This window comes from Scyliorhinus canicula, chromosome 9 (genome assembly GCF_902713615.1).
Source record: "Scyliorhinus canicula chromosome 9, sScyCan1.1, whole genome shotgun sequence".
Classification (NCBI taxonomy): Eukaryota; Metazoa; Chordata; class Chondrichthyes; order Carcharhiniformes; family Scyliorhinidae; genus Scyliorhinus; species Scyliorhinus canicula.
Genome location: NC_052154.1, coordinates 943,045 through 969,707, shown reverse-complemented (window position 1 = coordinate 969,707; position 26,663 = coordinate 943,045). Strand labels below are relative to the sequence as shown.

At 51.2% G+C, this 26,663-nt stretch overlaps 1 protein-coding gene across 1 annotated transcript in view; it reads right to left on the bottom strand.

Moving 5' to 3' along the window:
* LOC119972007 (protein CBFA2T1-like) overlaps window positions 1-24,107 on the bottom strand; it is a 105,956-nt gene extending 81,849 nt beyond the window's left edge. Inside the window, exon 1 of the mRNA XM_038808430.1 lies at window positions 24,010-24,107. Within this exon, the coding sequence (XP_038664358.1) occupies window positions 24,010-24,025 (16 nt within the window). The 5' untranslated portion in view covers window positions 24,026-24,107. The remainder of the gene's footprint in view (window positions 1-24,009) is intronic.
* Between the last annotated feature and the right edge of the window lie 2,556 nt (window positions 24,108-26,663).

Sequence of the window (26,663 nt, the reverse complement as noted above, 5' to 3'; positions counted from 1 at the left end):
ACTGATACACTCCCCGGGGACCCCCTGTAAATACTGACACACTCCCCGGGGACCCCCTGTAAATACTGACACACTCCCCGGGGACCCCCTGTAAATACTGACACTCCCTCTGGGGACCCCCTGTAAATACTGACACACTCCCCGGGGATCCCCTGTAAATACTGACACACTCCCTGGGACCCCCCTGTAAATACTGACACACTCCCCGGGACCCCCCCTGTAAATACTGACACATTCCCCGGGGGCCCCCTGTAAATACTGACACACTCCCCGGGGACCCCCTATAAATACTGAGACACTCCCCAGGGACATCCTGTAAATACTGACACACTCCCCGGGGACCCCCTGTAAATACTGACACACTCCCCGGGGACCCCCTGTAAATACTGAGACACTCCCCAGGGACCCCCCTGTAAATACTGACACACTCCCCGGGGACCCCCTGTAAATACTGACACACTCCCCGGGGACCCCTCTGTAAATACTGACACACTCCCCGGGGACCCCCAGTAAATATTGACACACTCCCCGGGGGCTCCCTGTAATACTGACACACTCCCCCGGGACCCCCTGTAAATACTGACACACTCCCTGGGGACCCCCTGTAAATACTGACACACTCCCCGGGGACCCCCTGTAAATACTGACACACTCCCCGGGGACCCCCTGTAAATACTGACACACTCCCTGGGGACCCCCTGTAAATACTGACACACTCCCCGGGGACCCCCTGTAAATACTGACACACTCCCCGGGGACCCCCTGTAAATACTAACACACTCCCCCGGTACCCCCTGTAAATACTGACACACTCCCTGGGGACCCCCTGTAAATACTGACACACTCCCCGGGGACCCCCTGTAAATACTGACACACTCCCCCCGGGGACACCCTGTAAATACTGACACACTCCCCGGGGACCCCCTGTAAATACTGACACACTCCCCGGGGACCCCCTGTAAATACTGACACACTCCCCGGGACCCCCTGTAAATACTGACACACCCCCGGGACCCCCTGTAAATACTGACACACTCCCCGGGTCCCTGTAAATACTGACACACTCCCCCGGGACCCCCTGTAAATACTGACACACCCCCGGGACCCCCTGTAAATACTGACACACTCCCCGGGGACCCCCTGTAAATACTGACACACCCCCGGGACCCCCTGTAAATACTGACACACTCCCGGGTCCCTGTAAATACTGACACACTCCCTGGGGACTACCTGTAAATACTGACACACTCCCCGGGGACCCGCTGTAAATACTGACACACTCCCCGGGGACCCCCTGTAAATACTGACACACTCCCCGGGGACACCCTGTAAATACGGACACACTCCCCGGGGACCCCCCTGTAAATACTGACCCACTCCCTGGGACCCCCCCTGTAAATACTGACACACTCCCCGGGGACCCCCCTGTAAATACTGACACACTCCCCGGGGACCCGCTGTAAATACTGACACACTCCCCGGGGACCCCCTGTAAATACTGACACACTCCCCGGGGACCCCCTGTAAATACTGACACACTCCCCCCGGGGACCCCCTGTAAATACTGACACACTCCCCGGGGACCCCCCTGTAAATACTGACACGCCCCGGGGACCCCCTGTAAATACTGACACACTCCCCGGGGACCCCTCTGTAAATACTGACACACTCCCCGGGACCCCATGTAAATACTGACACACTCCCCGGGACCCCCTGTAAATACTGACACACTCCCCGGGACCCCATGTAAATACTGACACACTCCCCGGGACCCCCTGTAAATACTGACACACTCCCCGGGACCCCATGTAAATACTGACACACTCCCCGGGGACCCCCTGTAAATACTGACACACTCCCCGGGGACCCCCTGTAAATACTGACACACTCCCCGGGGACCCCCTGTAAATACTGACACACTCCCCGGGGACCCCCTGTAAATACTGACACACTCCCCGGGGACCCCCCTGTAAATACTGACACGCCCCGGGGACCCCCCTGTAAATACTGACACACTCCCCGGGGACCCCTCTGTAAATACTGACACACTCCCCGGGGACCCCCCTGTATATACTGACACACTCCCGGGACCCCCTGTAAATACTGACACACTCCCCGGGACCCCCTGTAAATACTGACACACTCCCCGGGACCCCCTGTAAATACTGACACACTCCCCGGGGACTCTCTGTAAATACTGACACACTCCCCGGGGACCCCCTGTAAATACTGACACACTCCCCGGGGACCCCCTGTAAATACTGACACACTCCCCGGGGATCCCCTGTAAATACTGACACACTCCCCGGGGACCCCCTGTAAATACTGACACACTCCCCGGGGACCCCCCTGTAAATACTGACACACTCCCCGGGACACCCTGTAAATACTGACACACTCCCCGGGACCCTCCTGTAAATACTGACACACTCCCCGGGGACCCCCTGTAAATACTGACACACTCCCCCGGGGACTCCCTGTAAATACTGACACACTCCCTGGGGACCCCCTGTAAATACTGACACACTCCCTGGGGACCCTCTGTAAATACCGACACACTCCCCGGGGACGCCCTGTAAATACTGACACACTCCCCCCGGGGACCCCCTGTAAATACTGACACACTCCCCGGGGACCCCCTGTAAATACTGACCCCTCCCCGGGGACCCTCCTGTAAATACTGACACTCCCCCCGGGGACTCCCTGTAAATACTGACCCACTCCCCGGGGACTCCCTGTAAATACTGACCCACTCCCCGGGGACCCCCTGTAAATACTGACACACTCCCCGGGGACCCCCTGTAAATACTGACACACTCCCCGGGGACCCTGTAAATACTGACACACTCCCCGGGGACCCCCTGTAAATACTGACACACTCCCCGGGGACCCCCTGTAAATACTGACACACTCCCCGGGGACCCCCTGTAAATACTGACACACGCCCCGGGGGATCCCTGTAAATACTGACACACTCCCCGGGGACCCCTGTAAATACTGACACACTCCCCGGGGACCCCCTGTAAATACTGACACACTCCCTGGGGACCCCCTGTAAATACTGACACACTCCCCGGGGACCCCCTGTAAATACTGACACACTCCCCGGGGACCCCCTGTAAATACTGACACTCCCCCGGGGACCCCCTGTAAATACTGACACACTCCCCGGGGACCCCCTGTAAATACTGACACACTCCCTGGGGACCCCCTGTAAATACTGACACACTCCCCCGGGACCCCCTGTAAATACTGACACACTCCCCGGGGACCCCCTGTAAATACTGACACACTCGCACACACACGCCGTGTTTTACGGCGAGCGGCGATTCTCCGAGGCCGATGGGACGAGTGGCCGGGCCTTGACGCCCGTTTCAACATGGCAGCAAACACACCTGCTCGCTGCTGTCGTGAAACGGGCGCCAGATGCCCGTTTGGGGCATCTGGGGGCCCGATTGGCACGGCAGTACCACGGCCCTGCCAAGGGGGCCCTGCGTCCGTAACGGACGCAATCTTTTCCCTCCGCCGCCCCACAAGATCAAGCCGCCAAGTCTTGCGGGGCGGCTGAGGGAAAAGACGGCAACTGCGCATGCGCGGCTTGGCGTTGTCCAATCGGCAGCATCAGCTGCCGTGACGTATGGGGCCGCGCTCCTAGCCCCGCCCAGGGGGGGGGAGAATCGGCTCCGGAAGTGGGCGTGAAGACTGCCGTGGGTCACGGCCTGTCCCACGGCAGCCTTTACGATTCTCCGCATTTGCAGAGAATCTCGCCCCATATGTCTATCCAATGACCATTTAAATGTCCACAGTAAGAAGTCTTACAACACCAGGTTAAAGTCCAACAGGTTTGTTTCAAACACGAGCTTTCGGAGCACGGCTCCTTCTTCAGGTGAAGGTGAACTGACACACTCCCCGGGGACCCCCTGTAAATACTGACACACTCCCCAGGGACCCCCTGTAAATACTGACACACTCCCCGGGGACCCCCTGTAAATACTGACACACTCCCTGGGGACCCCCTGTAAATACTGACACACTCCCCGGGGACCCCCTGTAAATACTGACACACTCCCTGGGGACCCCCTGTAAATACTGACACACTCCCCGGGGACCCCCTGTAAATACTGACACACTCCCCGGGGACCCCCTGTAAATACTGACACTCCCCCCGGGGACCCCCTGTAAATACTGACACACTCCCCAGGGACCCCCCTGTAAATACTGACACACTCCCCGGGGACCCCCTGTAAATACTGACACACTCCCCGGGACCCCCTGTAAATACTGACACACTCCCCCGGGACCCCCTGTAAATACTGACACACTCCCCGGGACACCCTGTAAATACTGACACACTCCCCGGGACCCCCTGTAAATACTGACACACTCCCCGGGACACCCTGTAAATACTGACACACTCCCCGGGACACCCTGTAAATACTGACACACTCCCCGGGGACCCCCTGTAAATACTGACACACTCCCCGGGGACCCTGTAAATACTGACACACTCCCCGGGACACCCTGTAAATACTGACACACTCCCCGGGACCCTGTAAATGTAAATGTAAATGTTAAAAATGTAAATGTTGTTTATTTTTCTTTCAATAAAGTTTGTTTATGAAATAACCAAGCAAGATTTCTTATATTATCACTCCTGGAATGAATCGATCTATCCGCACTGCATTGAAAACTTAAAAAGGTTGCAGCTCTGGCCAAGTCTCTTAGCCACTGTCGGAGCTGACCAGGAGTCCGTAACAATGGTATCATCGAGGGTGTTGATAGTGTGGGATTCACTAATCATAATGCCGTTGAATATCAAGGGGCAATGCTTTGATTCTGTCTTATTGGAGATGGTCATTGCCTGGCACTGTGTGACACGAATGTAACTTGCCACTTGCCCAAGCCTGGATATTGTCCAGGTCTTGCTGCATTTGGACATGAACTACTTCATTATCTGAGGAGTGGCGAATGGTGCTGAACATTGTGCAGTCATCCACAAACATCCCCACTTCTAACCTTATGATGGGAGGGAGGTCATTGATGAAGCAGCTGAAGATGGTTTAGCCGAGGACACGACCCTGAGGAACTCCTGCAGTGATGTCCCAGGACTGAGATAACATAGAACAGAGAACATTACAGCGCAGTACAGGCCCTTCGGCCCTCGATGTTTCGCCGACCTGTGAAACCACTCTAAATCCCATCTACACTATTCCCTTATTGTCCATCGGCACGATTCTCCGCCCCCCACGCCGGGTGGGAGAATAGCGGGAAGCACTCCCGACATTTTTCACGCCCTCCCGCTATTCTCCCCCACCCACGCCCGCCCCACGCCACAAATTGCCGCTCGTCGTGTTTTACGGCGAGCGGCGATTCTCCGAGGCCGATGGGACGAGTGGCCGGGCCTTGACGCCCGTTTCAACATGGCAGCAAACACACCTGCTCGCTGCTGTCGTGAAACGGGCGCCAGATGCCCGTTTGGGGCATCTGGGGGCCCGATTGGCACGGCAGTACCACGGCCCTGCCAAGGGGGCCCTGCGTCCGTAACGGACGCAATCTTTTCCCTCCGCCGCCCCACAAGATCAAGCCGCCAAGTCTTGCGGGGCGGCTGAGGGAAAAGACGGCAACTGCGCATGCGCGGCTTGGCGTTGTCCAATCGGCAGCATCAGCTGCCGTGACGTATGGGGCCGCGCTCCTAGCCCCGCCCAGGGGGGGGGAGAATCGGCTCCGGAAGTGGGCGTGAAGACTGCCGTGGGTCACGGCCTGTCCCACGGCAGCCTTTACGATTCTCCGCATTTGCAGAGAATCTCGCCCCATATGTCTATCCAATGACCATTTAAATGTCCACAGTAAGAAGTCTTACAACACCAGGTTAAAGTCCAACAGGTTTGTTTCAAACACGAGCTTTCGGAGCACGGCTCCTTCTTCAGGTGAAGGTGAACTGACACACTCCCCGGGGACCCCCTGTAAATACTGACACACTCCCCAGGGACCCCCTGTAAATACTGACACACTCCCCGGGGACCCCCTGTAAATACTGACACACTCCCTGGGGACCCCCTGTAAATACTGACACACTCCCCGGGGACCCCCTGTAAATACTGACACACTCCCTGGGGACCCCCTGTAAATACTGACACACTCCCCGGGGACCCCCTGTAAATACTGACACACTCCCCGGGGACCCCCTGTAAATACTGACACTCCCCCCGGGGACCCCCTGTAAATACTGACACACTCCCCAGGGACCCCCCTGTAAATACTGACACACTCCCCGGGGACCCCCTGTAAATACTGACACACTCCCCGGGGACCCCCTGTAAATACTGACACACTCCCCGGGACCCCCTGTAAATACTGACACACTCCCCCGGGACCCCCTGTAAATACTGACACACTCCCCGGGACACCCTGTAAATACTGACACACTCCCCGGGACACCCTGTAAATACTGACACACTCCCCGGGGACCCCCTGTAAATACTGACACACTCCCCGGGACACCCTGTAAATACTGACACACTCCCCAGGGACCCCCTGTAAATACTGACACACTCCCCGGGACCCTGTAAATGTAAATGTAAATGTTAAAAATGTAAATGTTGTTTATTTTTCTTTCAATAAAGTTTGTTTATGAAATAACCAAGCAAGATTTCTTATATTATCACTCCTGGAATGAATCGATCTATCCGCACTGCATTGAAAACTTAAAAAGGTTGCAGCTCTGGCCAAGTCTCTTAGCCACTGTCGGAGCTGACCAGGAGTCCGTAACAATGGTATCATCGAGGGTGTTGATAGTGTGGGATTCACTAATCATAATGCCGTTGAATATCCTTCTTACTGTGCTCACCCCAGTCCAACGCCGGCATCTCCACATCATTTAAATGTCCTCAGTGTTGGCGAGTCCACTACTGTTGCAGGCAGGGCATTCCACGCCCTTACTACTCTCTGAGTAAAGAACCTACCTCTGACATCTGTCCTATATCTATCTCCCCTCAATTTAAAGCTATGTCCCCTCGTGCTGGACATCACCATCCGAGGAAAAAGGCTCTCACTGTCCACCCTATCTAATCCTCTGATCATCTTGTATGCCTCAATTAAGTCCCCTCTTAACCTTCTTCTCTCTAACGAAAACAGCCTTAAGTCCCTCAGCCTTTCCTCATAAGATCTTCCCTCCATACCAGGCAACATCCTGGTAAATCTCCTCTGTACCCTTTCCAAAGCTTCCACATCCTTCCTATAATGTGGCGACCAGAACTGCACACAATACTCCAAATGCGGCCGCACCAGAGTTTTGTACAGCTGCAATATGACCTCATGGCTCCGAAACTCAATTCCTCTACCAATAAAAGCTAACACACCGTACGCCTTCTTAACAACCCTATCAACCTGGGTGGCAACTTTCAGGGATCTATGTACATGGACACTGAGATCTCTCTGCTCATCCACACTACCAAGAATCTTACCATTATCCCAGTACTCTGTCTTCCTGTTACTCTTTCCAAAATGAATCACCTCACACTTTTCTGCATTAAACTCCATTTGCCACCTCTCAGCCCAGCTCTGCAGCTTATCAATGTCCCCCGTAACTTGCAACATCCTTCTGCACTGTCCACAACTCCACCGACTTTAGTGTCATCTGCAAATTTACTCATCCATCCTTCTACGCCCTCCTCCAGGTCATTTATAAAAATGACAAACAGCAACGGCCCCAAAACAGATCCTTGTGGCACACCACTAGTAAGTGAACTCCAGGCTGAACATTTCCCATCAACCACCACCCTCTGTCTTCTATCAGCTAGCCAATATCTGATCCAAACTGCAAAATCACCCTGAATCCCATGCCTCCGTATTTTCTGCAATAGCCTACCGTGGGGAACCTTATCAAACGCTTTACTGAAATCCATATACACCACATCAACTGCTTTACCCTCGTCCACCTGTCTGGTCACCTTCTCAAAGAACTCAATAAGGTTTGTGAGATACGACCTACCCTTCACAAAATCATGTTGACTATCCCTAATCAAATTATTCCTTTCTAGATGATTATAAATCCTATCTCTTATAAACCTTTCCAAGACTTTGCCCACAACAGAAGTAAGGCTCACTGGTCTATAGTTACCGGGGTTGTCTCTACTCCCCTTCTTGAACAAGGGGACAACATTTGCTATCCTCCAGTCTTCTGGCACTATTCCTGTAGACAATGATGACATAAAGATCAAAGCCAAAGGCTCAGCAATCTCCTCCCTAGCTTCCCAGAGAATCCTAGGATAAATCCCATCCGGCCCAGGGGACTTATCTATTTTTACACTTTCCAGAATTGCTAACACCTCCTCCTTATGAACCTCAAGCCCTTCTAGTCCAGTAGCCTGTATCTCAGTATTCTCCTCGACAACATTGTCTTGTTCCTGTGTGAATACTGACGAAAAATATTCATTTAGCACCTCCCCTATCTCCTCGGACTCCACGCACAACTTCCCACTACTGTCCTTGACTGGCCCTACTCTTACCCTAGTCATTCTTTTATTCCTGACATATCTATAGAAAGCTTTAGGGTTATCCTTGATCCTACCTGCCAAAGACTTCTCATGTCCCCTCCTGGCTCTTCTTAGCTCTCTCTTTAGGTCCTTCCTAGCTAACTTGTAACTCTCGAGCGCCCTAACTGAACCTTCACGTCTCATCTTTACATAAGCCTCCTTCTTCCTTTTGACAAGTGATTCAACTACTTTAGTAAACCACAGTTCCCGCATTTTACCACTTCCTCCCTGCCTGACAGGTACATACTTATCAAGGACACGCAGTAGCTGTTCCTTGAACAAGTTCCACATTTCAATTGTGCCCATCCCCTGCAGTTTCCTTCCCCATCCTATGCATCCTAAGTATTGCCTCATCGCATCATAATTGCCTTTCCCCCAGCTATAACTCTTGCCCTGCGGTATATACCTGTCCATTTCCATCGCTAAAGCAAACGTAACTGAATTGTGGTCACTATCACCAAAGTGCTCACCTACCTCCAAATCTAACACCTGTCCTGGTTCATTACCCAGCACCAAATCCAATACGGCCTCGCCTCTTGTTGGCCCATCTACATACTGCATCAGGAAACCCTCCTGCACACATTGGACAAAAACAGACCTATCTAATGTACTCAAACTATAGCATTTCCAGTCAATATTTGGAAAGTTAAAGTCCCCCATAACAACTACCCTGTTACTTTTGCTCCTATCCAGAATCATCTTTGCAATCCTTTCCTCTACATCTCTGGAACTTTTCGGAGGCCTATAGAAAAGCCCTAATAGGGTGACCTCTCCTTTCCTGTTTCTTAACTCAGCCCATACTACCTCAGTAGACGAGTCCTCATCAAACGTCCTTTCTGCCACCGTAATACTGTCCTTGACTAATAATGCCACCCCTCCCCCTCTCTTACCACCTTCCCTGAGCTTACTGAAATATCTAAACCCCGGAACCTGCAACAACCATTCCTGTCCCTGCTCTAGCCATGTCTCCGAAATGGCCACAACATCGAAGTCCCAGGTACCAACCCATGCCGCAAGCTCACCCACCTTATTCCGGATGCTCCTGGCGTTGAAGTAGACACACTTTAAACCACCTTCCTTCCTGCCGGTACACTCTTGCAACCTTGAAACCTTACTCATGACCTCACTACTCTCAACCTCTTGTATACTGGAGCTACAATTCAGGTTCCCAATCCCCTGCTGAATTAGTTTAAACCCTCCCGAAGAGCATTAGCAAATCTCCAAAAACCATAACTAACTTCTTTTAGAGTCTTGGAGTCATAGAGATCATAAGAACATAAGAACGTAAGAACTAGGAGCAGGAGTAGGCCATCTGGCCCCTCGAGCCTGCTCCGCCATTCAATTAGATCATGGCTGATCTTTTGTGGACTCAGCTCCACTTTCCGGCCCGAACACCATAACCCTTAATCCCTTTATTCTTCAAAAAACTGTCTATCTTTACCTTAAAAACATGTAATGAAGGAGCCTCAACTGCTTCACTGGGCAAGGAATTCCATAGATTCACAACCCTTTGGGTGAAGAAGTTCCTCCTAAACTCAGTCCTAAATCTACTTCCCCTTATTTTGAGGCTATGTCCCCTAGTTCTGCTGTCACCCGCCAGTGGAAACAACCTGCCCGCATCTATCCTATCTATTCCCTTCATAATTTTAAATGTTTCTATAAGATCCCCCCTCATCCTTCTAAATTCCAATGAGTACAGTCCCAGTCTACTCAACCTCTCCTCATAATCCAACCCCTTCAGATCTGGGATTAACCTAGTGAATCTCCTCTGCACACCCTCCAGCGCCAGTACGTCCTTTCTCAAGTAAGGAGACCAAAACTGAACACAATACTCCAGGTGTGGCCGCACTAACACCTTATACAATTGCAGCATAACCTCCCTCGACAGCAAAGAAAAGCCATTGCGACTGTGCCGGTCAAAAACAAGCACCTAACTATTCTAATCCCATTTTCCAGCACTTTGACCGTAGCCTTGTCTGCCCTGGCATTGCAACTGCAGATCTAACTACTTCTTAAATGTTATGAAGGTTTCTGCCTCCACCTCCCTTTCAGGAAGAGAGTTCCAGACTCCCACCACGTTCTGGGTAAATACGTTTTTCCTCACATCCCCTCTAAACCTCCTGCCCTTACCTTTGCCATTGGAGTGTCCCTTTGAGAAAGGTTTTTGTCTTATCACATGGCTTCAATTATGTCATTGTGTGGGCGGAGCTGGGCTGTGGCTCTGTGAGCTGTTTTTGGTTTCACTTTCAGTTTTGACAGCTATGGACACAGACAGAGAACAGAGGTGTTTTGGCCCATCTCTTTCTAGTTTCATTTTAAGTATCTGTTCCAATAAAAAATCACCTTGGTGGTGGCTTTAGATACAGTTTGCTTTCGGGAAGGGTTTGAACCTGCTGGTGAGACGGGGTCAGAATCTCGGAGAAAGCCAGTCTTATTCAAGTGAGAATGTAGAGTGCTGGGCCACGCCCTTAAAAAGAGGTTTTTCTTTGATGGGATTTTGTTTCTGAATTGGAACAGTTCAGGGTGAATTCATTAAGTGTTATATATAGATTACTGAAGCTGTAGGGTGTCTTTATGTTTGTAATTGATAACAATTCTTGCTGTGTTTATATAAATGGTAACTAAGTTCTTAGAATAAAGCTTGTTTTGATTAAAGTGTCTGGGAAGACTGTTGAATCACACCTGCAGTGAAGGCTCTTGTGCTCATCCTAGCCAAATTCAACAAAAAGTTATAGATCAGGTGAACTCCTTAATGCACTTTGGAGTTTCTAAACCCTGGCCCATAACACCTTAAATCTCTGCCCCCTGGTCATTGACCCCTCCACCAAGGGGAAAACTTTCTCCCTGTCTACTCTATCTGTGCCCCTCATAATGTTATCCATCACAATCCTGTCCCCCCTCAGTCTCTGCTCCAAGGAAACCAATCCCAGTCTATCCAATCTCTCTCCACAACTAACACTCTCCAGCCCAGACAACATCCTGGTAAATCTCCTCTGCACCCTTTCCAGTGGCTATCACATCCCTCCTATAATGTGGAGAACTGCACACAGTACTCTAGCTGTGGCCTAACCAGTGTTATATGCAGTTCCAGCATAACCTCCGTGCTCTTAAACTCTCTGCCTCAGCTAATAAAGGCAGGTATACCATATGCCTTCTTTTTTTTTTAAATATAATTTTTATTGGAATTTTTAACATAAAATATAAAACATAATGACAAACAATGAAATGCAACAAAATAACCCATAATAACCGTACCAGCCCCAGACCGTATCGACGCATGTATCACATCCCCCCACCCCCCCAACCCCAATGAACAACAACAGAACTTAAAAATAAATTAAAATTAAATTAAAAAACGTAGTCATTGTCCGCCCCTCCCCCCCTTTTCCCTCCCCCCTCCCCCCCCCCCCCCCCCCCCGGGTTGCTGCTGCTACTGTCCCCGTACCCTATCGTTGAGCCAGAAAGTCGAGAAAAGGTTGCCACCGCCTAAAGAACCCTTGTACTGACCCTCTCAGGGCGAATTTGACCTTCTCTAGCTTAATGAAACCCGCCATGTCATTGATCCAGGTCTCCACGCTTGGGGGCCTCGCATCCTTCCATTGTAGCAAGATCCTTCGCCGGGCTACTAGGGACGCAAAGGCCAGCACACCGGCCTCTTTCGCCTCCTGCACTCCCGGCTCCACCCCAACCCCAAAAATCGTGAGTCCCCATCCTGGCTTGACCCTGGATCCCACCACCCTCGACACCGTCCTCGCCACCCCCTTCCAGAACTCCTCCAGTGCCGGGCATGCCCAGAACATATGGGCATGGTTCGCTGGACTCCCCGAGCACCTGACACACCTGTCTTCGCCCCCAAAGAACCTACTCATCCTCGCCCCAGTCATGTGGGCCCGGTGCAGCACCTTGAATTGGATGAGGCTAAGCCGCGCACACGAGGAGGAAGAATTAACCCTCTCCAGAGCATCAGCCCATGTCCCGTCTTCGATCTGTTCCCCCAGTTCCCCCTCCCACTTAGCTTTCAGCTCCTCTACTGACGCCTCCTCCACCTCCTGCATAACCTTGTAGATATCAGATACCTTCCCCTCTCCGACCCAGACCCCCGAAAGCACCCTGTCACTCACCCCCCTCGCGGGAAGCGAAGGGAATCCCTCCACCTGCCGCCTAGCAAATGCCTTTACCTGCAGATACCTGAACATGTTCCCCGGGGGGAGCCCAAATTTCTCCTCCAACTCCCCCAGGCTCGCAAACCTCCCATCAATAAACAGGTCCCTCAGCTGTCTGATGCCCGCTCTGTGCCAACCCTGAAATCCCCCATCAATGTTCCCCGGGACGAACCTATGGTTCCCCCTTAACGGAGCCTCCATCGATCCCCCCACTTCCCCCCTATGTCGCCTCCACTGCCCCCAAATCTTGAGGGTAGCCGCCACCACCGGACTCGTAGTATACCTCGTGGGAGGGAGCGGCCACGGCGCCGTTACCAGGGCCCACAGGTTTGTATCTCCACAGGACGCCCTCTCCATCCGTTTCCATGCTGCCCCCTCCCCCTCCATCACCCACTTACGCACCATCGACACATTGGCCGCCCAATAATACTCCGAGAGATTGGGTAACGCCCAGCCCCCCCCCATCTCTACCCCGCTCCAAGAAGACCCCTCTTCACCCTCGGGGTCCCATGCGCCCAAACAAAGCCCATGATGCTGCTAGTCACCCTTCTAAAAAAGGCCCTAGGGATAAAGATGGGCAAACACTGAAAAAGGAACAAGAACCTCGGGAGAACCGTCATTTTGACGGACTGCACTCTACACGCCAACGATAGCGGCACCATGTCCCACCTTTTAAATTCCTCCTCCATCTGCTCCACCAGCCTGGTAAAATTAAGCTTATGGAGAGTCCCCCAACTCCTGGCCACCTGCACTGCCTTCTTAAATGGGAGCCTCCCAATTCCCTCCTCCTGATCTCCCGGGTGTACTACAAATACCTCGCTCTTGCCTAAATTTAACTTATAGCCCGAGAAGCCCCCAAATTCCGCTAACAGCTCCATCACCCTCGGCATTCCCCCCTCTGGGTCCGCCACATACAACAGCAGGTCGTCCGCATACAGCGATACCCGGTGCTCCTCCCCACCCCGCACCAGACCCCTCCATCTCCCTGACTCCCTCAACGCCATAGCCAGAGGTTCAATCGCCAGTGCAAAGAGCAAGAGGGACAGGGGGCACCCCTGCCTGGTCCCACGGTAGAGCTTAAAGTACCCGGATCTCCTTCCATTGGTAACTACACTCGCCATCGGAGCCGCGTAGAGCAGCCTCACCCATTTGATGAATCCCTCCCCGAATCCGAACCGCTCCAGCACCTCCCACAGGTACCCCCACTCAACTCTATCAAACGCTTTCTCTGCATCCAGCGCCACCACTATCTCCGCCTCCCCCTCCACTGCCGGCGTCATAATAACATTTAGCAGTCTCCGCACATTCGTGTTGAGCTGCCGTCCCTCGACAAATCCTGTCTGATCCTCGTGTATCACCCCTGGCACACAGTCCTCTATCCTGGTGGCCAGGATCTTCGCCAGCAACTTAGCGTCAACATTGAGAAGTGAGATAGGCCTTTATGATCCACACTGCAAGGGGTCCTTATCCCGCTTCAGGATCAGAGAGATCAGTGCCCGCGACATCGTCGGGAGCAAAGCCCCCTCCTCCCATGCCTCATTGAAGGCTCGCACCAACAGGGGGCCCACCAGATCCGCATACTTTTTATAAAATTCCACCGGGAACCTGTCCAGCCCCGGGGCCTTACCTGACTGCATTTGTCCAATCCCCCTGACTAGCTCCTCCAACTCTATCGGCGCCCCCAGCCCCTCTACCAGCTCCCCTTGAACCCTTGGGAAACATAGCCTGTTCATGAAGCTCTCCATCCCCCCTCTCCCCATCGGAGGTTCTGACCGGTACAGTTCCTCGTAGAAGTCCCTAAAGACCCCATTTACTTCTGTCCCCTTCTGCACTACATTCCCACCCCTATCCGTCACTCCACCAATTTCCCTAGCCGCATCTCGCCTGCGGAGCTGATGCGCCAACATCCTGCTCGCCTTCTCCCCATACTCATATACCGCGCCCTGCGACCTCCTCCACTGTGTCTCCGCCTTTCTGGTGGTCAACAAGTCAAATTTGGCCTGCAAACTGCGCCATTCTCCCAGCAACCCCTCCTCCGGTGCCTCCACGTATCTCCTGTCCACATCCAGGAGCTCTCCCACCAGTCTCTCCCTCTCCTTCCTCTCCCTCCTTTCCCTGTGGGCCCGGATGGAGATCAGCTCCCCCCGGATCACTGCTTTCAGAGCCTCCCAGACCATCCCCACCCGGACCTCCCCCGTGTCGTTGGTCTCAAGATACCCCTCAATACTTCCCCGGACCCTCCTACACACCTCCTCATCAGCCAGCATCCCCACATCCAGGCGCCAGAGCTGGGGGAGCTTGGGGAGCTGCTGCAGCTTTTTCCTTTGCCCCACTCCGGGTGAGCACCATACATTATGGGGAATGCTCCTCCAGACACCTTCCCCCACCGGGATTCGCCGGGACAGCGTCGACTGCTGCTAGAATTCAGCTTTCATAAAGGCCCTCAAGTCAGCTTGAGAAATCTGAGCTGGCCCTTCCCCCGCCTGCCTGCTTGTAGAGGCTCTTGTTTGCTGCTGCTTCCGCCCAATCTTGCATTGTTTCTGAGGGTCTGATAACCAAGAAACATACTATTCCTGGGGGAAAGTACTCCTCAAACATTCACCAACGGCTTTTCATCGAAATTCCAACCCGTGCCGCCCAAAAAAGAGCTCTTTTCTGTAACCTTGGGCAGGAGCTGCCTCTGTGTGCTCACTCACTCCATGCTGCACACCGGAAGTCACCATACGCCTTCTTAACCACTATACCCACCTGCTCTGCTACCTTAAGGGACGGGTGTACATGCACACCAAGGTCCCTCTGATACTCGGTGCTTCCCAGGGTCCTGCTGTTTATCCTCTATTCCCTTTGCCTTGTTTGTCCTGCCCAAGAACATCACCTCACACTTACCCGGATTGAATTCCATTTGCCACCGATCATCCCATCTGATCAGCCCGTCTATATCCTCCTGTAATCTAAGGCGATCCTCCCTCACCATTTGTCATTCCACCATTTTTGGTATCATCCATGAATTTACTGATCAACCCATCTACATTCGTGTCTAATTCATTTATATAAACCCCAAACAGCAAGGCCCCAACACTGATGCCTCTGAGACCCCATTGGACACAGGTTTCCAGTCAGAAAAACACCCCTTGACCATCATCCACTGCTTCCTGCCATACAACCAATTTTGTATCCAATTTGCCAAAATCCGTGGATCCCATGGGCTCTTACCTTCACTATCAGTCTCCCATGTGGGACCTAATCAAAAGCCTTGCTGAAGTCCAAGTAGAACATAAGAACATAAGAACTAGGAGCAGGAGTCGGCCATCTGGCCCCTCGAGCCTGCTCCGCCATTCAATTAGATCATGGCTGATCTTTTGTGGACTCAGCTCCACTTTCCAGCCCGAACACCATAACCCTTAATCCCTTTATTCTTCAAAAAAACTATCTATCTTTACCTTAAAAACATGTAATGAAGGAGCCTCAACTGCTTCAGTGGGCAAGGAATTCCATAGATTCACAACCCTTTGGGTGAAGAAGTTCCTCCTAAACTCAGTCCTAAATCTACTTCCCCTTATTTTGAGGCTATGCCCCCTAGTTCTGCTGTCACCCGCCAGTGGAAACAACCTGCCCGCATCTATCCTATCTATTCCCTTCATAATTTTAAATGTTTCTATAAGATCCCCCTTCATCCTTCTAAATTCCAACGAGTACAGTCCCAGTCTACTCAACCTCTCCTCATAATCCAACCCCTTCAGCTCTGGGATTAACCTAGTGAATCTCCTCTGCACACCCTCCAGTGCCAGTACGTCCTTTCTCAGGTAAGGAGACCAAAACTGAACACAATACTCCAGGTGTGGCCTCACTAACACCTTATACAATTGCAACATAACCTCCCTAGTCTTAAACTCTATCCCTCTAGCAATGAAGGACAAAATTCCATTTGCCTTCTTAATCACCTGTTGCACCTGTAAACCAACTTTCTGTGACTCATGCACTAGCACACCCAGGTCTCTCTGCACAGCAGTATGCTTTAATATTTTATCATTTAAATAATAATCCCGTTTGCTGTTATTCCTACCAAAATAGATAACCTCACATTTGTCAACATTGTATTCCATCTGCCAGACCCTAGCCCATTCACTTAACCTATCCAAATCCCTCTGCAGATTTCCAGTATCCTCTGCACTTTTCGCTTTACCACTCATCTTAGTGTCATCTGCAAACTTGGACACATTGCACTTGGTCCCCAACTCCAAATCATCTATGTAAATTGTGAACAATTGTGGGCCCAACACGGATCCCTGAGGGACACCACTAGCTACTGATTGCCAACCAGAGAAACACCCATTTATCCCAACTCTTTGCTTTCTATTAATTAACCAATCCTCTATCCATGCTACTACTTTACCCTTAATGCCATGCATCTTTATCTTATGCAGCAACCTTTTGTGTGGCACCTTGTCAAAAGCTTTCTGGAAATCCAGATATACCACATCCATTGGCTCCCCATTATCTACCGCTCTGGTAATGTCCTCAAGAATTCCACTAAATTAGTTAGGCACGACCTGCCCTTTAATAAACCAATGCTGCGTCTGTCCAATGGGACAATTTCTATCCAGATGCCTCGCTATTCCTTCCTTGATGATAGATTCCAGCATCTTCCCTACTACCAAAGTTAAGCTCACTGGCCTATAATTACCCGCTCTCTGCCTACCTCCTTTTTTAAACAGTGGTGTCACATTTGCTAATTTCCAATCCTCCGGGACCACACCAGAGTCTAGTGAATTTTGGTAAATCATCATTAGTGCATCTGCAATTTCCCTAGCCATCTCTTTTAGCACTCTGGGATGCATTCCATCAGGGTCAGGAGACTTGTCTACCTTTAGCCCCATTAGCTTGCCCATCACTACCTCCTTAGTGATAACAATCCTCTCAAGGTCCTCACCTGTCATAGCCTCATTTCTATCAGTCGCTGGCATGTTATTTGTGTCTTCCACTGTGAAGACCGACCCAAAAAACCTGTTTCAGTTCCTCAGCCATTTCCTCATCTCCCATTATTAAAACTCCCTTCTCATCCTCTAAAGGACCAATATTTACCTTAGCCACTCTTTTTTGTTTTATATATTTGTAGAAACTTTTACTGTCTGTTTTTATATTCTGAGCAAGTTTACTCTCATATCTATCTTACTCTTCTTTATAGCTTTTTTAGTAGCTTTCTGTTGCCCCCTAAAGATTTCCCAGTCCTCTAGTCTCCCACTAATCTTTCCCACTTTGTATGCTTTTTCCTTCAATTTGTTACTCTCCCTTATTTCCTTAGATATCCACGGTCGATTGTCCCTCTTTCTACCGTCCTTCCTTTTTGTTGGTATAAATCTTTGCTGATTTGGACGTGCGATGTCAGGGCAGACAAGGCTATGGGCCAAATGCTGGGAAGTTGGATTAGAATAGTTAGCTGGTTGTTAGAATAGTTAGCTGGTTGTTAGAATAGTTAGGTGGTTGTATTTGACCGGTGCAGATGCGATGGGGCTTTTTTGTGCTGTTGACTCTATAACTCTGCGGTATCTACCCACAACCCAAAGTGTCCACCCACACCATGCATGGTACCCACCCACTGTCTGCACCCCCTATGGCCACAAGACCCATGGTTTCCGCCCACGATGCCCTGAAACTGTGGCAGTTTCTGTAAAACTGAAACGTAGTTTTCCGTTCTCAAGCCAAGAGAATCATCTTCTGAACACCGACCCTGTCAGACTCACTCAGGGATTTTATGAGTATAATTGTGAGGAATAGATTTACATGTTTAGCTGGACATGAAATATCTGAAGGGTCTGTGTGAAGATGTTCACCCAGTGTCTTCACATCATTCTCGTGCTCACAGACTTTCATCATTATGGGCAGCACGATAGCATAGTGGTTAGCACAATTGCTTCACAGCTCTAGGGTCCCAGGTTTGATTCCCGGCTTGGGTCACTGTCTGTGCGGAGTCTGCACGTTCACCCCGTGTGTGTGTGGGTTTCCTCCGGGTGCTCCGGTTTCCTCCCACAGTCCAAAGATGTGCAGGTTAGGTGGATTGGCCATGCTAAATTGCCCTTAGTGTCCAAAATTGCCCTTAGTGTTGGGTGGGGTTACTGGGTTATGGGGATAGGGTGGAGGTGTTAACCTTGGATAGGGTGCTCTTTCCAAGAGCTGATGCAGACTCGATGGGCCAAATGGCCTCCTTCTACACTGTAAATTCTATGAAACATAGATTTTATAGAATTTACAGTACAGAAGGAGACCATTCGGCCCTTCGAGTCTGCAGCGGCCCTTGGAAAGAGCACCCTACCCAAGCCTACACCTCCACCCTATCGCCAAAACTCAGTAACCCCACCTAACCTTTTTGGGAATTTAGAATCGCCAATCCACCTAACCTTTTGGACTGTGGGAGGAAACCGGAGCACCCGGAGGAAATCCACGAAAAAATAGGCTGGTACTGACAGTGTGTACCCACTGTCCCTCACAGGCTGGTACAGACAGTGTGTACCCACTGCCCCTCACAGGCTGGTACAGACAGTGTGTACCCACTGCCCCTCACAGGCTGGTACAGACAGTGTGTACCCACTGCCCCTCACAGGCTGGTACAGACAGTGTGTACCCACTGCCCCTCACAGGCTGGTACAGACAGTGTGTACCCACTGCCCCTCACAGGCTGGTACAGGCAGTGTGTACCCACTGCCCCTCACAGGCTGGTACAGACAGTGTGTACCCACTGCCCCTCACAGGCTGGTACAGGCAGTATGTACCCACTGTCCCTCACAGGCTGGTACAGGCAGTGTGTACCCACTGCCCCTCACAGGCTGGTACAGACAGTGTGTACCCACTGCCCCTCACAGGCTGGTACAGACAGTGTGTACCCACTGTCCCTCAGGCTGGTACAGACAGTGTGTACCACTGTCCCTCACAGGCTGGTACAGACAGTGTGTACCCACTGTCCCTCACAGGCTGGTACAGACAGTGTGTACCCACTGTCCCTCACAGGCTGGTACAGACAGTGTGTACCCACTGCCCCTCACAGGCTGGTACAGACAGTGTGTACCCACTGCCCCTCACAGGCTGGTACAGGCAGTGTGTACCCACTGCCCCTCACAGGCTGGTACAGACAGTGTGTACCCACTGTCCCTCACAGGCTGGTACAGACAGTGTGTACCCACTGCCCCTCACAGGCTGGTACAGACAGTGTGTACCCACTGCCCCTCACAGGCTGGTACAGACAGTGTGTACCCACTGCCCCTCACAGGCTGGTACTGACAGTGTGTACCCACTGCCCCTCACAGGCTGGTACAGACAGTATGTACCCACTGTCCCTCACAGGCTGGTACAGGCAGTGTGTACCCACTGTCCCTCAGGCTGGTACAGACAGTGTGTACCCACTGCCCCTCACAGGCTGGTACAGACCGTGTGTACCCACTGCCCCTCACAGGCTGGTACAGGCAGTGTGTACCCACTGCCCCTCACAGACTGGTACTGACAGTGTGTACCCACTGCCCCTCACAGGCTGGTACAGACAGTGTGTACCCACTGCCCCTCACAGGCTGGTACAGACAGTGTGTACCCACTGCCCCTCACAGGCTGGTACAGACAGTGTGTACCCACTGCCCCTCACAGGCTGGTACAGACCGTGTGTACCCACTGCCCCTCACAGGCTGGTACAGGCAGTGTGTACCCACTGCCCCTCACAGACTGGTACTGACAGTGTGTACCCACTGCCCCTCACAGGCTGGTACAGACAGTGTGTACCCACTGCCCCTCACAGGCTGGTACAGACAGTGTGTACCCACTGCCCCTCACAGGCTGGTACAGACAGTGTGTACCCACTGCCCCTCACAGGCTGGTACTGACAGTGTGTACCCACTGTCCCTCAGGCTGGTACAGACAGTGTGTACCCACTGTCCCTCACAGGCTGGTACAGACAGTGTGTACCCACTGCCCCTCACAGGCTGGTACTGACAGTGTGTACCCACTGCCCCTCACAGGCTGGTACAGGCAGTGTGTACCCACTGCCCCTCACAGGCTGGTACAGACAGTGTGTACCCACTGCCCCTCAGGCTGGTACTGACAGTGTGTACCCACTGCCCCTCACAGGCTGGTACAGACAGTGTGTACCCACTGCCCCTCACAGGCTGGTACTGACAGTGTGTACCCACTGCCCCTCACAGGCTGGTACAGACAGTGTGTACCCACTGCCCCTCACAGGCTGGTACAGACAGTGTGTACCCACTGCCCCTCACAGGCTGGTACAGACAGTGTGTACCCACTGTCCCTCACAGGCTGGTACAGACAGTGTGTACCCACTGTCCCTCAGGCTGGTACAGACAGTGTGTACCCACTGTCCCTCACAGGCTGGTACAGACAGTGTGTACCCACTGCCCCTCACAGGCTGGTACAGACAGTGTGTACCCACTGCCCCTCACAGGCTGGTACAGGCAGTAATAGGCTGGTACTGACAGTGTTTACTTTCTAGGGTTAGATTTACAGAAAGGACATTGAAATGAAATTCCCTTATTGTCACGAGTAGGCTTCAAATGAAGTTACTGTGAAAAGCCCCTAGTCGCCACATTCCGGCGCCTGTTTGGGGAGGCTGGTACGGGAATTGAACCGTGCTGCTGGCCTGCCTTGGTCTGCTTTAAAAGCCAGCGATTTAGCCCAGTGTGCTACCTGATTGTGGGCTTTTTTTTGATGTGTCAAAAATGTTCTTCTGTAGTTAAGTACAAGTTTCCTGTAAAAATAGTGTTTAGTTTAGTTTAGTGCTTTTAGTCTGTTCGAGCGAATGTCTGAAATGTAAACTCCATCCATTCAGCTCTTATCCGGAAGTTCAAATTTATTTTTTAATATTATCGGTCTCCACAGGGATCAGAGCACCTGTGCCAATACCCTGCTCACAGTCAGGGGCCAGGAAGAACAGGAAGAATTCCGTATCCCGTCCCTTGCCCTAATATTAAACATTGTTTCTTAAATAAGGTGACCAATACTGCACACACTACTCCAAAGTGATCTCACTAGTGCCCGTTACAACTGAAGCATAACCTCCCTACTTTTCTATTCAATTCCACTTGCAATCCACAATTATATTCTATTAGCTTCCTAATTACTTGCTGTACCTGTGTTGCTTTTTGTGATTCATGCACTAGGACACCCAGATCCCTCTGCACCTCAGGGCTCTGCAATCTCTCACTATTTCCATAATCAGCTTATTTTTTATTGGCCGGGATACTCAGAATCTCCGCGCCGAAATCGCGCTTGGCGTCGGGGTGGAGAATGGGGCCTCCGACCTGCAATCGGATCCGACGCCGGGATGTGATTCTCCGGCTACCGGAGAATCGCTGCCAGCCGCATGCGCGCGGGCGATGTGGCGCCGGTCGGGGGCTGTTGAAAGAAGCCCCCGCGGTTACTCTCCGTGGTCGACAGGCCGAGTTCCCGCCGGCATGGTTCACGTATGGTTCCACCCGGTGGGAGCTCGGAGTGGCGGCCGCGGCGGCCGTCGTGGTTGGGGGGGGGGGGGGGGGGGGGGGGGGGGGGCTCAGACTCCAGGGGGAGGCCTCAGCGACGGCCAGGCCTGCGATTGGGGGCTACCGATTGGCCAGCGCACACGATCTAGTGGGGGCCTACCTTCTTCCGCGTCGGCCCGCTGTGTGACTCCGCCATGTTGCCCGGGCCTGGTGCGGAAGCGGCCGCCACGTGCAGCTGGTTTGTGATGGAGAAGAAGACCAACTGCACGGGTTCAATTCCTGTACCGGCTGAGGTTATTCATGAAGGCTCCGCCTTCTCAACCTTTCCCCTCACCTGAGACATGGTGATTCTCAAAGGGGAAAGCAGCCTATGGTCATCTGGGATTGTGGCGACTTTACTCACTTTCACGGTTACATTATTAGACCATGAATTCTATATGAAATTCCGCCCATGAATTTTATTGGCGGTCATCTTATGTACTCTCAGTCATGGATGGAAACAAGAAAGTCCATTTTCCAGTTATGGAATCCCCTAACACACCCCTATTCCTTTGGATAGTATCACTTTTTCCCAATGGCTCCAGTGTTACTCTGTCCCTTCAACCCAGTCCCTTAGCCTAGCTGCCAGCCCACTGCACCGACTGATCACTCAAAGCTCTTCAGTGTTTTCTAATGGCCATTTCCCAAAGGGTAACCCCTACCCCATTACCAATGAACCTCTCTGTGGGGTGACCCTTCCTGGATTTCAACTTCCAAAAAGCTGATCTGCCCAAGAGTTTAGGGAAGTGCAACTCATCCCCCGGTACAGCCTTCTGCATGGGCAGCTGAACCCTGACACTTTGTGCATTTGTACTGGTAACGTGCAGATCCAACAAACACACTCACAACTCATCTCACACACACACACCCCTTGTCCAACTCATGGCTCCATGCCTATATGCCCAACGCATTGCACTAATCAGAAGTACCAACTTTGGGATTAATTCGCTTCCATACGTATCCTAGTCCGAGGTTCAAACATTTGCCTCCTTAGCACCAAACCTGCTCTCTCACCTTCTCTAAGTTTAAATACACTTTGTCACCTCACTGTACAGTCAGCCTCTTGCAACTGAGGTGCCCTCTCACTACCACACAAACACATTTTATCATGTTACACAAGTCATTGTCAACATTATCTCACTGCTGATTCATTGGCTTAAACACAAGTTTAAATATTTTTCATCGAGGGCGACACGGGGCACAGTGGGTTAGCACTGCTACCTCACTGTGCTAAGGATCCGGGTTTGATCCCGGCTCTGGGTCACTGTCCGTGTGGAGTTTGCACATTCTCCCCGTGTCTGCGTGGGTTTCGCCCCCACAACCCAAAGATGCGCAGGGTGGGTGCATTGGCCGCGCTAAATTGCCCCGTTAAAAAAATATATATTTTTCATCATAATCCGTCAGTCTTATTTCGACATTCTCTCATTAAACCCACCCTTTATACTTGTCCCAACTGCAACGTTGAGCAAACAGTTGTTTTGGGAATAGGGAGAGGAAATGACAGGCGCTGCTGGTTGGTTGAATGATACAAAGATTACACAGCAGCCGCTAACCTAGCCTTACCTTGTACCATGACTTGTATATCTCTGTGCTCGACAGGGCACAGAGACTGGAGACAGCCTCTTACTGTCCACTGTGGGAATGTGAGGATCACCACTTCACTGTCCAGGTGTCAATGCCAGAACAATACACTAACTCCTTGTCAAATCTCAGTGACAGGGCAAAGAATTGGATAGAAAAAACAGATCTTGGGAAGATTGAAGAACATGAAACAATGGGGAAAATAAATAATTGTGTACTCACCCGTTTCAATAGACATCTGCTGGGGCTGCCAGAACAATGTGGCCCCAAACAGTCAGTAGGATCCCTGTGGGGATGTGGCTGATATCTGAAAGTCTTTCCCCTCCTGTCATGTGGCTGCCATAAGCAGGAAGTAGGAGTTATTAATAGGAGTTTGTGTTTGCAGCTGTGAATGTGTACGCAGCGACTAGATGGACATCTGCAACATCACCACGACAGACAGCGAGCTGCCTTTCAACTTCCCAACACCTGCAATTCGCAGACCCAACATCAATCTCGCTCATTACTTTCTTTCATTTAAAGCTGCACCAACATTGAAAACAATGACATTTCTTTCTTCACTGATGCACTGGTGGAAAACGGGCAAGGAAATCTCAATGAAAAAAATGAGGGAAATTGAGGGAGAGCCGAACAAGAGGTGCCAGGCAACTCAGAGTGAGAAGAGAAATTGGATACAGATCGGCCTCTGGGAAGATACAAAAAACTAGAAACTATAACAATGATCGAACTCATCAAATCTGTTATTTTTTTTATCCAAACACATCAAGTACTCCTTACCCTACAGGGTGAGTACTAACTACACTGTTACACAGTGAGTAACCCTTACCCCACAGGGTGAGTACTAACTACAATATTACACAGTGAGTACTCCTTACCCTGCAGGGTGAGTACTAACTACAATGTTACACAGTGAGTACTCCTTACCCTGCAGGGTGAGTACTAACTACAATATTACACAGTGAGTACTCCTTACCCTGCAGGGTGAGTACTAACTACACTGTTACACAGTGAGTAACCCTTACCCTGCAGGGTGAGTACTAACTACACTGTTACACAGTGAGTAACCCTTACCCTGCAGGGTGAGTACTAACCACACTGTTACACAGTGAGTAACCCTTACCCTGCAGGGTGAGTACTAACTACACTGTTACACAGTGAGTAACCCTTACCCTGCAGGGTGAGTACTAACTGCAATGTTACACAGTGAGTACTCCTTACCCTGCAGGGTGAGTACTAACTACAATGCTACACAGTGAGTACTCCTTACCCTGCAGGGTGAGTACTAACTACACTGTTACACAGTGAGTAACCCTTACCCTGCAGGGTGAGTACTAACTACACTTGTTACACAGTGAGTAACCCTTACCCACAGGGTGAGTACTAACTACACTGTTACACAGTGAGTACTCCTTACCCTGCAGGGTGAGTACTAACTACACTGTTACACAGTGAGTACTCCTTACCCTGCAGGGTGAGTACTAACTACACTGTTACACAGTGAGTAACCCTTACCCTGCAGGGTGAGTACTAACCACACTGTTACACAGTGAGTAACCCTTACCCCGCAGGGTGAGTACTAACCACACTGTTACACAGTGAGTAACCCTTACCCTGCAGCGTGAGTACTAACTACACTGTTACACAGTGAGTAACCCATACCCTGCAGGATGAGTACTAACTACACTGTTACACAGCGAGTACTCCTTAACCTGCAGGGTGAGTACTAACTACACTGTTACACAGTGAGTACTCCTTACCCTGCAGGGTGAGTACTAACTACACTGTTACACAGTGAGTAACCCTTACCCTGCAGGGTGAGTACTAACTACACTGTTACACAGTGAGTTACCCTTACCCTGCAGGGTGAGTACTAACTACACTGTTACACAGTGAGTAACCCTTGCCCTGTAGGGTGAGTACTAACTAGACTGTTACACAGTGAGTACTACTTACCCTGCAGGGTGAATACTAACTACACTGTCACACTGTGAGTAACCCTTACCCTGCAAGGTGAGTACTAACTACACTGTTACACAGTGAGTAACCCTTACCCTGCAGGGTGAGTACTAACTACACTGTTACACAGTGAGTACTCCTTACCCTGCAGGGTGAGTACTAACTACACTGTTACACAGTGAGTAACCCTTACCCTGCAGGGTGAGTACTAACTACACTGTTACACAGTGAGTACTGCTTACCCTATAGGGTGAGTACTAACCACGCTGTTACACAGTGAGTACTCCTTACCCTGCAGGGTGAGTACTAACTACACTGTTACACAGTGAGTAACCCTTACCCTGCAGGGTGAGTACTAACTACACTGTTACACAGTGAGTACTCCTTACCCTGCAGGGTGAGTACTAACTACACTGTTACACAGTGAGTAACCCTTACCCTGCAGGGTGAGTACTAACCACACTGTTACACAGTGAGTAACCCTTACCCCGCAGGGTGAGTACTAACCACACTGTTACACAGTGAGTAACCCTTACCCTGCAGCGTGAGTACTAACTACACTGTTACACAGTGAGTAACCCATACCCTGCAGGATGAGTACTAACTACACTGTTACACAGCGAGTACTCCTTAACCTGCAGGGTGAGTACTAACTACACTGTTACACAGTGAGTACTCCTTACCCTGCAGGGTGAGTACTAACTACACTGTTACACAGTGAGTAACCCTTACCCTGCAGGGTGAGTACTAACTACACTGTTACACAGTGAGTTACCCTTACCCTGCAGGGTGAGTACTAACTACACTGTTACACAGTGAGTAACCCTTGCCCTGTAGGGTGAGTACTAACTAGACTGTTACACAGTGAGTACTACTTACCCTGCAGGGTGAATACTAACTACACTGTTACACTGTGAGTA